General features: G+C 51.1%; 1 protein-coding gene across 1 annotated transcript in view; it reads right to left on the bottom strand.

The window, feature by feature from the left end:
* Positions 1 to 222: 222 nt before the first annotated feature.
* Positions 223 to 16,076, bottom strand: part of TGM3 (transglutaminase 3) — a 38,398-nt gene continuing 22,544 nt past the window's right edge. The window contains exons 9-14 of the mRNA XM_045980558.1: positions 12,700 to 12,803; positions 10,111 to 10,356; positions 6,792 to 7,100; positions 4,904 to 5,061; positions 799 to 932; positions 223 to 422 (exon numbers count right to left, since the gene is read on the bottom strand). Coding sequence (XP_045836514.1) covers positions 275 to 422; positions 799 to 932; positions 4,904 to 5,061; positions 6,792 to 7,100; positions 10,111 to 10,356; positions 12,700 to 12,803 — 1,099 coding nt within the window. The 3' untranslated portion in view covers positions 223 to 274. The remainder of the gene's footprint in view (positions 423 to 798; positions 933 to 4,903; positions 5,062 to 6,791; positions 7,101 to 10,110; positions 10,357 to 12,699; positions 12,804 to 16,076) is intronic.

A 16,076-nucleotide genomic window follows, 5' to 3' on the forward strand; every position in this document is an offset into this window, starting at 1 on the left:
TCAGGTGCCACTCTGTCCTGCAGGGCTGATGGGCTGGAGAACTGAGCAGGGCCATGGGGCTCCCGCAGAATGTGCAAAAGTGAGGAAGTCCCCGCTGGGGTGGGGTCCCCCCAGCCTGGGAGCAAGGGAGAGGGCGTAGGCCCAAGGCTGGGGGTCCAGTCCAGGCTGTCTTGAGGGTTTCCCAGGCTGGACAGCATGGGCAGGGGGCTCAAGCCACGGGTGAGCCCTTCCTGCTCCGTGTCACCCAAGTTTGTATGGGGGCCCCTTGGGCCCTTCATTCGGCCACGTCGATGGACAGCATGGCCTTGATCGCAGGGAACTTGTTGCAGGAGAAGTCAGCGAGCAGCTGTTTGGTGCCACTCCGGGTGGGCAGGATCTCAAAACGCACCCGGGACCGCTCCTTGGGGCGCAGGGTTGGCACGCTGAGTGAGGGAGGGCATGGGTTAGTGTTGGTGGGGACGTGTCCCGGACCTTGGGCGAGGCAGGCCCTCTGTGGCCCTCCCATCCTGGACTGGTGAGGGGTCTCCCTCTGGCTGCCTTCCTGGGTCACAGACCCTGCAAACACTGGGGTCCTCAGCAGGGGAAGAAAGGGAGTCCCGTGATCTCCCACATATGTTAAGCCCTGGGCACCAGCTCCAAGCTCTGGTGATCTCGACTTCCCAGGAGTTCCGGTCCAGCAAACCCCCAGACCAGAAGCAAATGTGCACATCCACAGGCAGGGTCCCCCCGGGGTTGTGGGGAGGCCCCCTTGGACCCTCTCCCACCATCCCACGCTGGCCCCTGAGGCCCAGGACTCACTCAATCCGGAGGCTACCCAGCAGCAGGCCGCTGCCCTCCACCATGAGCACGCAGTCTTTCACTGGCTCGTCCAGCGGGTTGGAGAAGAGCATCTGGACGTTCACGGGCTTCCGCACTCGCGCCTGGTCCAGCACCTACAGGGAGGGTGGTGATCACATCAGGGCCTGGCTGCTCAGCTCACCTGCCACCCGGTGAGAGCCCACTCGGCTGGCCAGGCTGGTTGGGGATGGGAATACATCCATGCAGGGGGTTCCTGGGAACCTGTTCTCATCCCCATGCTTCAGATGGGACGCCTGGGCTCAGAGGGAGACTCAGCACATTGTAGCCGCTGAGAGCACTTCAGCTCCTCTGCTGGGTTCATGGTAATCCTGGGAAGGGCAAAGCCCCCTCCCAGGATAGTCGAGCTCCATATGGGCTGCTCAGTGGGCTGGGACTATTTCATTCTGAACTTAGTACTTTCCTTGAGGCTCGTACTCATGGGTCCTATGTCTCCCCTTCTAGCCCAGAAGCACCCTCCCTGGGAGGCCCGAGCCTGCCCAGACATACCTCCCCAACCACGTCCTCAGAGCCTCACGCTCTGCTCCACAGGACATGGCACTGGGCTCCCACTTCAACTCACGCCCCTTTCCTCTGAGGACACACCAGTCTATGGACGTCCTTTGAAACTTCTGGAGCCCAGAGCTTCCCTGTGTGCTGTGTTGTGGTCTGGGCAGGGCTCCCGCATCCCACTGTCCTTGGTCAGATGCCAGAGAAGCCTTGGTTTCCCATCGGAAAAGCCACCTGGACTATTGGTTTGCTGTCGAAGAGAAAGCTGTGTTTCTGCCAAGAAACAGCCATGACTGAGTGGACACGTCATCTCTCTAGGCCTCAACTCCCTCATCTGATAAAGAGCGCTAATCGTCCTTCCCTGCCTTGCACAGAGAGAACCAAATGAGATCATGGATGCAGAAGAGAACATCTGGGAAATAGAACATGAAATGGTGTGGCTTTGGGATTCCTTTTCTCCTTCTTACCATGTGACAGCAATAAAGCTTCAGTTCAGATAAACTCAACAACTGAGGCCTCTCTGGTTCCAGAGCCTTCTCTCTTCTTACTAGGCCCTGGGTTATCTGCCAATACTTGGCACATACCATGTGTATGTATGTATGTATGTATGTATGTGTAATTCTTCCCATGGAACTCACTTACGGCTGTGACGTGCTGTGCAACAATGGGACACGTAATTTTACGTCATTGGGATACAACATGACTACATCACCACTGCCATATTTTTCATGTTGATATTCAGTTTGAGATTTTCATGTGTTTGTTCTTCTTTCATTATTGCTGCTTACCACCCTGGCCTGTTGACCCAAATCTGTTTATACTCCCAAAAGAGACTACAAGAGCCACCAGAAATCTGCGTCCCAGCATCAGTGGTTCATGGACCAAGGTGAAGGACATCACTCTTTGGAAAAAAGTTCAGATTTCATGGTCTGATTCCACAATGGAATGTCCTTAATGTCTGTTGCCAATCAGTGCCTGATAAGATCATGGGATTTCACCAAAACTGTTATCTTTTCATAGAGATTACCCCGGAGTTTAAAAATCTGTACCTTGCTCCAAGTGAGCTAAGCATCGATTTTTTCATCAAGACAAGAATATGTTGATGCTCTGAAGGCTGAGGTAAACATGAGGTTGTTTTAGGACGAAATTCACACAAGGATGTCCAAAATAAGAATGACCAGATGCCCCCCCTTTTTTTAGAGGGCAGGAGAGGAGCAGAGGGTGAGAGAGAGAGAGCATCTTAAGCAGGTTCCACACCCAGCGTGAAGCCCAGTCTCACAGCCCTGAGATTGTGACCTGAGCCAAAATCAAGAGTCAGATGCTTTCCTGACTAAACCACCCAGGCGCCCTCAGATGCCTTTTTAAAAGATTAAGTAAGAAAGTTCTCGGTGGCACCTTTTCAGCCTGTTTATATTCTAATCTCCTTTCTAAAGATATTATAGTCTCTTTAAAGTCAGAGCTGACTTGATATGGAAATCTGAAAGATGCAGAGCCAAAGTGTTGAATAAAAGATAAAGCTATAAGAATGTTTGAGGATAAAGGAGAATAAGCAGGGGGAAACTACCTTCCTTTAAACACAGATCATTTTAGCACGGAACCTTTTCCTAACTGAACTGGCTGCTACCTGATGTCACCTCCCACCTCAGCAGGGGCATCAGCCCTCAGCTGTCCATCAGGTCTGCTGGAGCCAGGCACAGTCCTTGGAAATGTCTTGGGAAGCAGGAGAGGCTTCAGCACACAGAGGACAATTGTGGACTGACAATGAAGATTCTTGTGGGTGGGGCAGAGCGCCGGCCTGGAGTGCTCAGCTCCAGTCCTGGTTATTTTACAAATTCTGATTAGTTTCCAACATATTGTACCAGGGATGGCAGTGATGGGCCCAGAACAGGACAGCACCTCCCCTGGTGGAGTTGACAGTCTGCAGGAGACTGAGACCAAACAAGTACACAAATAAAGAAATGTCTGACTTCAACTAGAACAAAGTGAGAGGACAGAAGGCTCTTAAGGGTGTGTAACTAGGGACCATGCTTAATTTGGAGGGGCAGGGAGTGGACACATAAGGGAAAGGCTTCTCTGAGGGCAGGACACCTGCAAGGGAAGTATTTTATTATCCCCATAACAGCGCTGGGGCGCCTGAGACACAGAGATCAAGGGTTACTCAGTGTGGCTGTTGATTCATGGTGGAGATTCAACGGCTGAACTCCTGCCCCTCTCTGCTTTCCCCCAAACTGCCTGTCCAGTCACTAGCTCCCCCTCTGAGGTGGGAGACTGATCTGCATTTGGAAGGATGGTCCTCACCAACCAAAAGAACGAAAAGAGCTCAGTCCCAGGCTGGCTGCATGGGAGCGCGTTCCCTTGGTCTCTGCCCTCTGAGGTCAGAAATCCCGGCAGCTAGGGTGCAGCTTAGGGAGGGGTAGGACCAAGGAGGCCACAATTACCTGGCTTCTCTAGAAATCTGGGCTTGCAATGCTGGTGGCATTGTGATGGGACAGAAAAGGCAAGCATTGTCTAGGCAGCTGGGGCAGATGGTAGAGACACAACAGATGTGGGTGGACCTGACCTGTGAGCCTCTCTGTGGGACCTCACGGGAAGATCTGTCTCCTCCGCCCATCTGTCTGCCTGCCCCTGCCCGCCAGCCCCTCACCCCTCAGATCCATGCTGTCTGCCTCTGGTATCCTCCATCCTGGGCTGGAGGAGAAGGAAAGGGTGGGTAAGTCCCAGGTAGGCTAGACAGGAAGGGATGGGCTTAGAGTCAGCCTAAGTACTGGCTTAGTGCTGAGATCCCAGGTGCACCTGCAAGCCCCCTCCAGCAGCTCCCATCCCCCACCCGCAGCTGGGCTCCTAGGAAGGACCTGGGAGCCAAGTCACAGCCAAAAACAAGCCTTAAAAGCAGAGACAGAGACATCCTCATCCTCAACCACTGGGAAGATGCTCTTGCTGGCTGTGGACACACCCAGACACCTGGAAAGGGCCCTGGGCTGGGAGTCCCAGGGCCTGAGGTCCAGCCCTGGCTCTGGCAGCGATGGCAGATACCCTCTCTTCTCTGGGCCTCAGTTCATTCATGTGTGAAGTGGCAGGGTATGGGAGCAGGAGAGCAGGCTCCTCAGAGTCCATGATTCTGTACTCTGGCATCTTGAATGTGGAGAGATGCAAGCGAGGGGTGCCCCATTCTGATACACTCTCCCAACATGGTCAGGGGCTGGGCTGTGGGCTCCCCCTGGGCAGGACCCTCCTCTTGTGACTCTTTGTGATTCCTGAGCCTGGCAGAGCCCGGAACACGGCAGGTGCTCAGAGCTGAGTGGGTGAGGGAGCTGAGGAGTCCCTCCAGCTGCTTCTCAGCGGGTGCCCCCAGTGCCTCTGGGACCAGAACCAAAGAAGCCCATGGGCAAATGTGCCTATTTATCACAAGGAACAAGGATGCCGGTCTGAGCAGGAGCTCTGGCCCATCTGTGTGCCAGAGGCAGGACCCGAGCTAGGCCAAGTTCCCTAGCTTCTTTGTGGCTCGGGGGTGCCGGCAGGTCCGGGCTGGCGGGGCGGGCACCCCTTCACCCACTTTTACCTCCAGGGTCAGGCTGGGGTTGTCCAGGATGATGTCCCTTTCTACCAACACCTCAGCCTCGTCAGGCACCTGGCACACTGCTGTGGTCCGGATCATGTTATCTGCCTTCAGGTACTTCTCATACTGAGCATATGTAATCTTCACGGGGTGCTGTATTTCTGGAAGGAGAAGCCAAGGAGGGCAGAGTGAGAGGGAGGGGGGTTGATTTCTGGAAACTTCAGAGCTGACGCCAAGCCAAGATGGCGGAGAGCCAGCCGGGAAGGTCTGCAGCCCCGGGCTTGACTGAGCCCTCCCCGCCCGGCTCTGTGGGAAACATGCCCCTGTTCTGGGCACCCGGCAGAGCAGAGGCTGGGGAGGCACCGGGCTTCTGACTGGCTGGGCAGCTTCTCAGGAGAATGGGCTGGTAGGGACTGAAGCTTCCTCCCATTCTGGAAAATGTCAGAGGGCAGGAAAGAATACAAATGCTACCCGATTGCCTAATGATGACAACAAATAATAACTAGGAAGGGAAGCCAGGGATTAGCCCCGGACGCGCTCAGCATCCTCCCAGGTCAACTAATCTCCTGGGATTCTGTTGTGACAGCATCCTGAGCCACCTCCCCACCGCTGGTCCCTCCTGCTTCCCAGTCACCCCCACGCACCCGGCAGATGTAGCGTCACAATAATGCCCCCCCACACCCTCGCCAAGACCACGCTCCCCCTTTTCCCTATCACTTCAGAAATTTTCCGTGGCTCCTTGCTGCCTCAGAAATAAAGTTCAGAGTCCTCATTCTGGCCCTGCATCACTAAAACCTTACCTCTCCCTTGAAAGAGTCGTCTGTGTTTCCCGTCAGTCCTCTGACAACACAGGCCTATGGTCACCTGTGCGCTTGGACACACATGGTTCCCTTGAGTGGAAATGCCTTCCCCTGCCTTCTGTCCCTTTACCTGGCTCCTCCTAAGCCTCAGGACCCCTCTCCCTCCTCTGTGGTCCAGGTCACTCCCACCTCTCTCTCAGTGGTCACGCTGGGTGGCCTGGGGTGCCCTGGCACCCACAGGGTCATATACTGAGGAGGAAGCTATCTCTGCTGCTGGCACCAGAGGAATCAGCCTGGCCTGCCCTGAATGGGCAGATGAACGCAGAGAAGGAATTTTTTTTAAAAAAACTTTTTAACCATTTTCCTCTTGTGAACTAGTTTTGGCCTGCAGAAATAGCTCTTCCCTTGGGCTCTGACGGTAGCTGGGAGCCTGGCGGTTGCTTCTGGTGTGGGGCAGGTTTCTGCTAAAATTCTGCCAGCAGCCAGGTTTGCTAGGGATGCTGCCTTCTGGCAGGTGTAAAGCATCTTTGTTTCCCTACAGACAGAGCTCTTTCAAAATGGGCTGTATGATTAATCAGTTTTTATTTATGTGAAGCAAATAGCCACCCCACCCTTCTTAATCTGCTTTGTAAGTCTCAACTTTTCATAACAGCTTGGAGGATTTTGCCAATGTGAGCACACCTGCCCGCAAATTCTCCCAGAGCACCAGCCCTTTGCTGCTCCGCCTCGCTTCCTTCCCAGCAGCCGCCAGTCTCTGCTGCTCCCACATTCTCAGGCATCCCTGCCCTCGGGAATCAGGAGGCTCCCCACCTGGCAGCTATGCGGGGAGGAACACTGGACGAGGGTTTAAGACCCTGCTGTATGTTGCAACCCCCCTGGGGTCAAACCTGAAAAGTAATGCATTGTGGGGTGGGGGTGGTAGGTGGCAGGGGTGGCAGAAATAGACTGTAGAAGATGGGGGGTGGGCCTGGATTTTGCAGTAGGAAACCCAGGACCAAGACCCCCCATATTGCCCCGTTACTCTCCAATCCCAGAAGGCCATTAGCCACCCTGGGTGCATGGCGTCCCCCACAAACCACAGGACGAGTTACCTTCTTTGGGATCCAGGGATATTGTGACGGAGTCCTTCCACACCTCGTGCACCAGCGTGCCGTTGTAGACGATGGTCCAGGCTGTCATGTTCACAGTCACCGTCTTCATGTCGCTTGTCAGGTTTTTGAGCAACAGGGCCATGTTGACCTCTTTGCCCACCTCCAAAATGCCAATTACCTTGAACTTCCCTGAGATGCTGGGCTCCCTTTCCTCTCGTGCCAAGGGTCTCGCAGAGGTGGCACCAAAGGATGCATGGGGTTTGAGTTTCCCCAAGGCCTTTTCAAACACTTGTCTCTCCTGGCTGGAACCTGCACGATGGGGAAAGAGGGAAGCATCTCAGGGAAGGGGTGGCAGCCTTGTTGGCTCTGCAAGGATTCTGATCCAAGCAAGTGTCCCCGCTCTCCAGGTCTCCCCATTTCATCCTCCTTAACATGAGGCTCACTGACCAAACGGTCTGTGTGCTTTGCCGGTCAGCTCTGCGTTTCCAAACTGCTGTAGGGAACGCTTTATTAGAACCTGCACGAAACTACTGTATGGCCTGATACTTGGCTCAGGCTAACTAGATTGGTTGCTCCTCCCTTTTCTTCGTTTCCTGTATTTCTTTATATTTGGAGAAAAGGTCCCTTGTGAGAACAAACAGCTCCTTTAGACACAAGTAACAAAAACGGAGTCTAAAAAAGGGTAGAATGAGTTCTTAAGCAAAAAAAGCAAAAAAAAAAAAAAAAAAGCTATGATTTAGAATTGGCTTCATCCAAAAAAATTGTTTCCAAACCACGTTCCCATGTTATTCTGCTTTGTTTCTAAAGATGCTTCGAGGTCAAAGAGGGGCGCTTCTGCCCTTGTCAAAACAAAACAAAACAAGACAAACAAAAAACAACTCCCCATGGCTGGTTTGGTTCCGAGTTACGACTGGTTTAAGTTATTGAGAGACTTCAGGTTTTAAAAACACAAAGGATGGATTTTCTGACTCTGACTCAGATTGTGAGCGCTGTGTAATGTGATGGTATAAACGGCCCCCAGAGCGTGGCCACAGTGTACCCTCAAAGTCAACCATGGTGGCCTTTCCCATAAGTTCCATGTAATAAGTGGCCAAGACCTCAGAGGGCAACTCATCCAAGCCCATCACATTAGAAGTAAGGTCCTAAGGACGAGAAGCGACTGGTTCAAGCAACTGGTCTAATCTTGGGGTTAGAGAGGCAGAGAGGGAGCAGTCCCTAGGTGTCTACACCCATAGTCCAAGTCCCCCCCACCCCCAACATCCTGCTGAAAAGGAGGCAGGCAGCCAGATTACCCGAGCTGATAGCTCCTGGTGGGTTGGGTTCTTTTTGGTGCCTTCCCATCCTGCAGCCGAGTTGTAAGTCCACACCCAGGGCTGATGTATGTGCGGGGAGCTGAGCCTTCTGTGCCCGGAGACCTCAAAGCAGGCGTGTTTGCACAACGAGGCTCAGAGCCCAGATACCTATATAGGTCACCTGATGGGCTTACTCAAGACTAAGCTTCCTGCTACTGTTTTCTCCTTTGGTGTAGCCATTGCACAAATGCTTAGCAACCCGTTTTATGAGCTTTTCCTCCCTGGGGCCCTTGCAGAAAAGCTGGCATCATTAGGTAAGGAGAACGGGGCAACAACTGGCAATGTGACCGGCTCTGCTGTCACACACAGAGAGGCTGGGGCACTGCCAAGGGTCCTGCCGGACTCACCCCCAACCCGACCATGGCCTGGCCTTTCTCTGTGGCTTTGGAGGTTTTGCTGGGACAGACAGAGCCCTTCAACAGGCACAATCAAGGTATGACAGTAAGGGAAGGAACCGCAAAGGACGTACATCCAAGTAAGCAGTGCACTTCAAAAGGCACCTCAGGGGGTCATTATTCCAGTGATGCTGTAGATGTCTAAGTTGATAAGCATCACCTCTGTACACCAGCTCGTTTAAATCCTGCTGAAGACGGGCACTGCTATTCTCATTTTACGGGTGAGGAAGCAAGGGATCCGAGATCCTAAGACTCCTGCTTGGGGTCTTCTGGTGATCAACGTTGGACTGGAGTTGACCTCCAGCCCCTGATTCTTTGTTCCCTGGCCCCCATACTTGTTTCTCCATTGTGACAGTATTGAAAATACTTCTACACATGTGAGCTCAGGGCGGGGGGCAGGGGGGAGCAGAGGCCTCCTCTGCCATGTCCCTCATTGCCTCCCTGGAGCTGGCATGTAGCAGGCGCTTGGGTAGGTCTCAGTGCGTGTGTATGGACTGAGAGAAGGGCTGTTTGACCCTAGCCATGGAATGGCCTGCAGAGCAGACTGAGGACCACACCAAGGCCATCAATGTCATGACCCTAGGCCCGTGCCTCTAAGTATCTGCAGGTACCACTACCCGGAGGGGTCATCCACCTGGACCTGGAGTCAGACCCCATTTCCTAGCTCTCCACCTTCTCTCTTTGGTGAACTGAGACTGATACCCCTAGCCAGTGGCAGTGAGAGTTTGGAGGATCACTTTAGGGTGTGCTCTGGGTGCCTTTAGGAGAGCACTTTGCTTGACCCCTCAGAACCTGTAATCTATGAGATCAACCAAAGAGTCTCTTTCCAAACAAACCAGAAAGAGAGAGATAGGACCTGTTACAGAGTGACTGGCTGGCTAGAGCCAGTGTTCATTTACTCTTGGCTGTTTCTACAGATGAACGTCACCTGGAGAGTCCCCATCGAGACAGGCTGCTGACTCTGAGGGCAACTTCCAAACTAGGGTTGCTAATGGGATTTGCAGAGAGGCAGCTTTGCAGAAACGAGACTTCCCGGTGACTCATATGGGTGTTTCAGGTTTCTTGGGGGGGCCTCTGAGGTATACACAGCAGGGACCCACATCTTCAGGGTCTTTGTCCACTTCTTTGTTCAGATAGTGATTCCTGCCTGTGTTTCTTGGGGGCTTGGAGAGCAGGCTGCCTGAGAAATTTCTCCTAGAGCCCTGGGTGGCTTGGGGGTGGGGTGGGGGTGGGGGTTCTCCCTGTGATGTCCAATCACAGGGGCTGTCACCCCAGTTGTGGGAAAGGGACAAGCTGGAGAAGAGCTGGGCTGACAGCTGCTGGGCCCCATGGCAGAATTCTACCAGCACCGCATCTGCCATGACAGGTCTGTCCGCACCGGAAATAGTGTGTCCCCACCAGAAATAGTCCGCAGAGCTGAGAGGTGCCAGGGAACCCTCCTACCATTCAGGCAGAATGCTCTGAGAACACAGGAGGAGTACGAGGGATTTCCCCTTCTCCACCCTGAAAGCTGTGTTTCCACCGTCAAGCCCCGGCCGCATGGCCCCACCGCCCCACCAGAGCCCTTCCTACCTTCCGGATACTTGTACTTCTCGGTGATGTCCATGCGAGAGTTGCTGCCCACCGCCTTGGTGCTGATGTACCTGCCAATGCTGTGGCTGTCTGAGGCATTCTTCTTCTGGGTGTTGTTGTAGGCATCGTAGATCCAGGTGATGCGGTCGGCATTCACCTCCGCAAAGACGAAGGGCATGTCGAAGTCCAGGTTCACATCACCCTCTCGGACAGCAACAACGGAAGCGGGGCCGCACTGGAACACCCCTGGGGGTGAGGTGCAGAGACCACATGCATGCCAAAGCCAGGGGCCACAGCCCACCCCAGGACCTGGCCCCGGGACCTGTCCCTCCAAGCGACACCACCCAGCCCTGTCCTGCACTCCGCTGGCGCGTGGTAGGTGCTGACCCGCTGCCCTTGGGCTGTCTCCTTCCTACCTCTTGTGCTCATGGCTGCCTCTTTTCTATCCCTACAGATCATCCTTCCCAACTCCTCACTCCCTACTCTGGAAGAATTCCTTACACCCAACCCATAGGAGTCTTGCTCCTCTGAGCTCCCAGCCCTGCCTATCACCTTCCTCTTCCAGCACTGGGCACAGGCAAGGTCAGACAGATGGATAGAGATGTAGATAGATATGTAGATGCAGAACTAGAGAATAGAGAGTGTCATTCACCCAGTGCCCAGCTGAATAAAGCAAGATGTGGCAGAATAGAAAGAATGGGATTATTCTATTTGTGTTTACAAGACAAAGAGACGAAAAAGACGCAAATCGGGTGCCGGGGTGGCTCAGTTGGTTAAAAGTTCGACTCCTGATTTTGGCTCAGGTCATGATCTCAGCGTCGTGAGATAGAGCCTCATGTCAGGCTCTGTGCTGAGCGTGAAGCCTACTTAAGATTCTCCCTCTTCCCTGTTACCTCTCTCTAAAAACAAAACAAACCCTCCTCAAAAACCAAAAAACCCCACATACAGGTACTTTCATATGTCTGGAAGAGTGACTTTCAATTTTTTTTTTTTTAAACGGTGATGTCTAGATCACGGGACAGAGATGGTCCTGAGACAAAAGTTTTACAGGACAGTACTTGTTCTTACTGTGTCCAATGCACTCTGATAGTTTTTTTCTTTTCCTAATAGTTTTTTTCTTTTTCTCTCCCCCTACCTTTCCATGCCATTCTGCTTCATTTCTTTCTTTTGTTTCTGAAAGATTTATTTATTTATTTAAGATTTTATTTATTTATTTGAGAGAGAGAGAGAGACAGAAATGGCAAGAGAGAGCCGGAGCTGGGAGGAGAAGGAGAGGCTGGCTGCCAGACGCAGGGCTTGATTCCAGGGCTCTGGGATCAGGACCTGAGCTGAAGGCAGACATTCAATCCACTGAGCCACCCAAGTAAGTGTCCCTAAAAGATTTAGTTTTAAGTAATTTCCACACCGAGTGTGGGGCTCAAACTCACAACCCGAGATCAAGAGTCACATGCTCCAGCTACTGAGCCAGCCAGGGGCCTCTATTTTACTTCATTTCTGAAAATGATAGTCACAACCCACTAACTTGCTTTTATAACCATTAATGGGTCATGGTCAAAAGTGTGAAATACAGAGGCCTGGAAAATGTCTGGAAGGTCACCTCCCACCCCAAATCCAGTAATGCTTATTGCTTTTGGTAGAGGGGCTGGGTTAGGGGAGGGAGGTATGACTTAGTTTTTATTGTGAATCCTTTTAGAATGGTTTGAAATTTTTCTAACCATGGGCTCATGTTACTTTTATAATCAAGTGTTTTAAAAAGTGGGTCCCATACCCAGGGTGGAGGCCAGCGTGGGGCTTGAACTCATGGCCCTGAAATCAAGACCTGAGCTGAAATCAAAAATCGGACGCTTCACTAACTGAGCTGCCCAGGTGCCCCATGATTTTTTTTTTTTAAATTTGAGAGAAAAAATTCAAAATGAAGGTAGCAAATAAGAGATGCCCTGGAGGCCACAAGAGGGTAAAGAAAGATCCCTGGAGGGTCTGGGACCCAAGCTCAGAAGTGAGGGGCCAGAAGTGGGAGCAGAAGCCCTGGGCCCAGGGACAGGGATGGGACCAGACTGCAGGAAGGAGAGTTTGGTTTGGCAGAGGGATGCTGTGGATGGGATGGAGGTGCTGGGGGTCGTGATCATGGAAGGCAGCTATGCTCACCACTATACCACCAATGCAGGGGGTCGTGATCATGGAGACCTCCAGCCAAGCTGGGGAATTTGGGCTAAATCCCTGGGGCAACAGGGACCAGATGGTTTCTGTGCTGGGAGACATAGGTTACTAGAGGCTGTGTGGGGAAATCACTGTTGGCAGAATGTGGGTTCTTTCCCTTGCTGCCTGGCATGTGCCGGGGCCTCCACAGCAGTGAAAACAGTCGTGTGGGCGCGGGGGAAGCCACTCATTTAAATAGCAGCCTGAGCCAGGCAAAATTAGGATGGGAAGTCTTCTCTGAAAATATTTTTGGTTTAATTCCATCGTGCCTTCCAGGGATGGAGAACCCTCAGTGGCTTTCTGCTGCTGTCTACCGTTGTAAAGAACCGAGAGGCCAGGACAGAGAGCGAAACCCAGAGAAGGGGGTGACCAGTGGGGCCGGAAGAGGGTTACCTTGGCTCCTCTCCTGGGGGGTGGCATCCAGAACCTGCCATCCGTTGTACGATGGGCCCAGGTCAGTTCGCACAAACCAGCCTTCGTTCCAGACGTGGAAATTCCTGCAGACGGAAACACAGACTGCAGGGTTTGCCCAGGGCCACACAGCCGGAGGTGGCAAAATACCACGTCTCTGGCGGGACAGCCCAGTGCCGCCTCCTCATTGAGTGAGTCTTCTCTGCCCCAGCTATTGGACTAAACCTTGACCAGCACTGCCTCTCGCAAGCCCTCACAGCACTATGAAACAGGCCCCATTTTTTTCTGCTGATCTCATAAAAGGAGAAACCAAGGCTCAGAGAAGTTAAGCAGCTTATGACAGCAGAGTCAAAGTCTGGACCCAGGTATGCCTAACCCCCAAACCTGGGTCCTTGACCATGACGTTCTACTGCCCTTCTGAGGAGGGGAATGGTTCTATGTGAGAGCCAATAACCAAGCGGGCAACCCCACACTGCTTTCTCGTGTGCGCCCTGCTGGGTGTCTCCTGTTGGCTGAGAATGGATGGGGCTGTGGAGAGAAGGACAGCTCTGGCTAAGAGCCACATGCTTCTGGGCCGAGGTCTGGATAGAAGAATGACATACATCAGTCCTAACGATGCTCTTCATCAAAGGCATCCCCTGGTCTCCCAATCTGTATGTCTTGGTCACGACTCTAGGGATAGCCAATTAGCTGGTCTTAGTCATTCCATCCCGTGGTTCTGCCCTCTCTGGTCGGGTCCTCCTCTCCACACCCAATGCAACTGCATTCGCTTGGTTCTAGGAGCTTTGATCCAACCAGAAGCTGTAAGTCTGACATGAATGCAATTTCCATCCAACTTGAAAACAGACTTTTTAATACACAGGAGGTGGAGAAGATAGTTTAATGCAGAGTACCAACTCAAAAACCATGAAGAAAATGACAGATAAATGTGGCTAGATAAAAATATGAAACTTGCCTATACCAACCAGCCAAACAAACTGTAATTTCTGTTTCCTGTGTGGAAGAGTAGACTCATAACAGATGGTCCCTTCTGCTGATAACAGTAAACTCCAAAACAAAACAAAACGCAAAAGAACAACACCACTACTTGAGAGTGAACAAAACAGAAGGATTTTGGAAAGGCGTCAAAACTTGAAGGAAGGAGTCAGCATGGGGCAAATTGCAACTTTGGGTGACTTGGCCTTAAGGACAGGCCACAGCGGGGGTGAAGGGCAGGGCAGTAAAAATTGTTACAGACACCCCACATTTTTCTGACCTGAGGAGCCAATAAATAGTCCGAGTCAATCTGGGCCACTAGAGTGTGAGGGGGAAGCTCTGGAAAGGAAGGAGTCAGAGAAAAAGATCCCAGGTTAGTTCATAAACTCCGCCCAAGCCTCTGAGCGGCCCTGACCCATGCGTGAATGCAGACAAGCAGTCTGGCTGAGGATAGAAGAATTGAGCTGAGATCTGAGTCTTTGCTGTCACGAGTGCCACGGCGCTTGCTGTCTGGGTCCACCCCCAGGCAGGCTGCTGAAATAAACCGACAGAATCCCGACATAGTCAATGCCCAGGATACAGACCCAGATGACTCAGCACGTGAAGAACCAGAAAAACGGCATCCATCCTTCAAAGGAAAAGACAATCAACAGAGTAACCTTAAAATAGTACGGATGCCGGAATGACTGGACACGGACTTGAAAGCAGCTATTATAATGAAGTTCCACGAAATGAAGGAAAATAGGGCAACAACAAGTGAAAAGAGAGGGACTCTTAGCAGAGCTAGAGAAAAGATGAAAAAAGAAGCAAATGCAAACTTTCAACTGGAGAAAAAGACCCACCTTAAATGAAATAATTCGGGGGCTGGGCTTAAAATCAAGAGCACAGAGGAAAAGATCTGTCAGCTTGAAGACAGACCAGTAGAAATTGCCCAAACTGAAGAAGAAAGAGAAAAAAGATTGAAAAAAAAATCAACAAAATGAGGGAGATATATACAACATATGTATAGACAGAGATTTACTGTAATTAATATTATAAAGTACTTACAAATCAACAAGAAAAACACACAAAAGAGCAAGTGAAATACACCGACAAAGGACGATGGGCAGGCACTTTTTATAAGAAACACAAGTGATCACTGAACACAGGAAACTAGTTTTAATCTCACTACCATGAAAAGAAAATTAAAGTGACAAAGAGGTACCATGACCCTCATAAGATGACAATGATGAAAACCCAGGATGACACACAGGATTCTGTAATACTCATTTCCAGCTGTGGGAGAACAAGCATGGTCAGAGCCCACTGGTGGAACTTGAAATTGGTGTGATATTTATGGAGGGCCGTTTGGCAATAGGTATGATAAACCTTTAAAAATCTGCGTGCCCACTTAGCTGGTAATTCCACTTCTAGGAATTTCTCCTATAAAAGAATCCCCATGAGTATACACAGGTATGCAGGGAAAGATGTTCACTGTCGCATTGTTTGTAAGAGCAAAAACAGTGGAGGAAAAATCCATCATTAAGGAATTCTCCGCAGACTGTGGCACAGCCATGCAATAGTGTATCACGGAGCTGTCCAAAAGAATGCCTAAAATCAATCCAGCACTTTCATGAAAGATGGCTATAGTGTATCAAGTAAGAAATGGCACAGGGTCCATGATTTTAACCACCAAATGATACTGCCTCTCTAAATTTTTATCTATTGACATAGAAAGATATAAGAAATCATACAATGCGGGGGGAGGCTGGGTGGCTCAGTTGGTTAAGCCACTGCCTTCAGCTCAGGTCATGACCCTGGAGTTCTGGGATCGAGTCCCATATCAGGCTTCCCCTGCTCTGCAGGGACCCTGCTTCTCCTTTTCCCTCTGCCTCTCCCCCTGCTTGTGTTCTCTGTCTCTCTGTTAAATAAGTAAATAAAATCTTAAAAAAAATTATAAAATAGACTGCTTAACTTGATCCTATTTGGATAACTCAACGTACATACATCTAATGTGTGTGACTATAAATGGAACAAAATGTCCAGGAGGATCTGTCTCAAAATGTTATTCATATTTTTCTCTGGATAGTTATATTATTAATGACTCTTCTAATTTATTTATTGTTATTATTGTTTTTAAAGATTTTTTTGAGAAAGCGAGAGCACACAAGTGAGTGAGCGGGGAGAGAAGCAGAAGAAGAGACTCTTCAAACAGACTCTGTGCTGAACATGGAGCCCGCTGTGGGTCTTGATCCCATGACCCCACGATCACGACCTGAGCTGAAACCAAGAGTTGGGTGCTTAACTGACTGGGCCATCCAGGCACCCCTACTTTTTATTATTTTGTAACCAGGAAAAATGTGTTTTCATTTTGCAGGTTTGGAGGAGGCTTCTGTGCGGCCAGA

This window comes from Meles meles, chromosome 16 (assembly GCF_922984935.1).
Source record: "Meles meles chromosome 16, mMelMel3.1 paternal haplotype, whole genome shotgun sequence".
NCBI classification, from domain to species: domain Eukaryota; kingdom Metazoa; phylum Chordata; class Mammalia; order Carnivora; family Mustelidae; genus Meles; species Meles meles.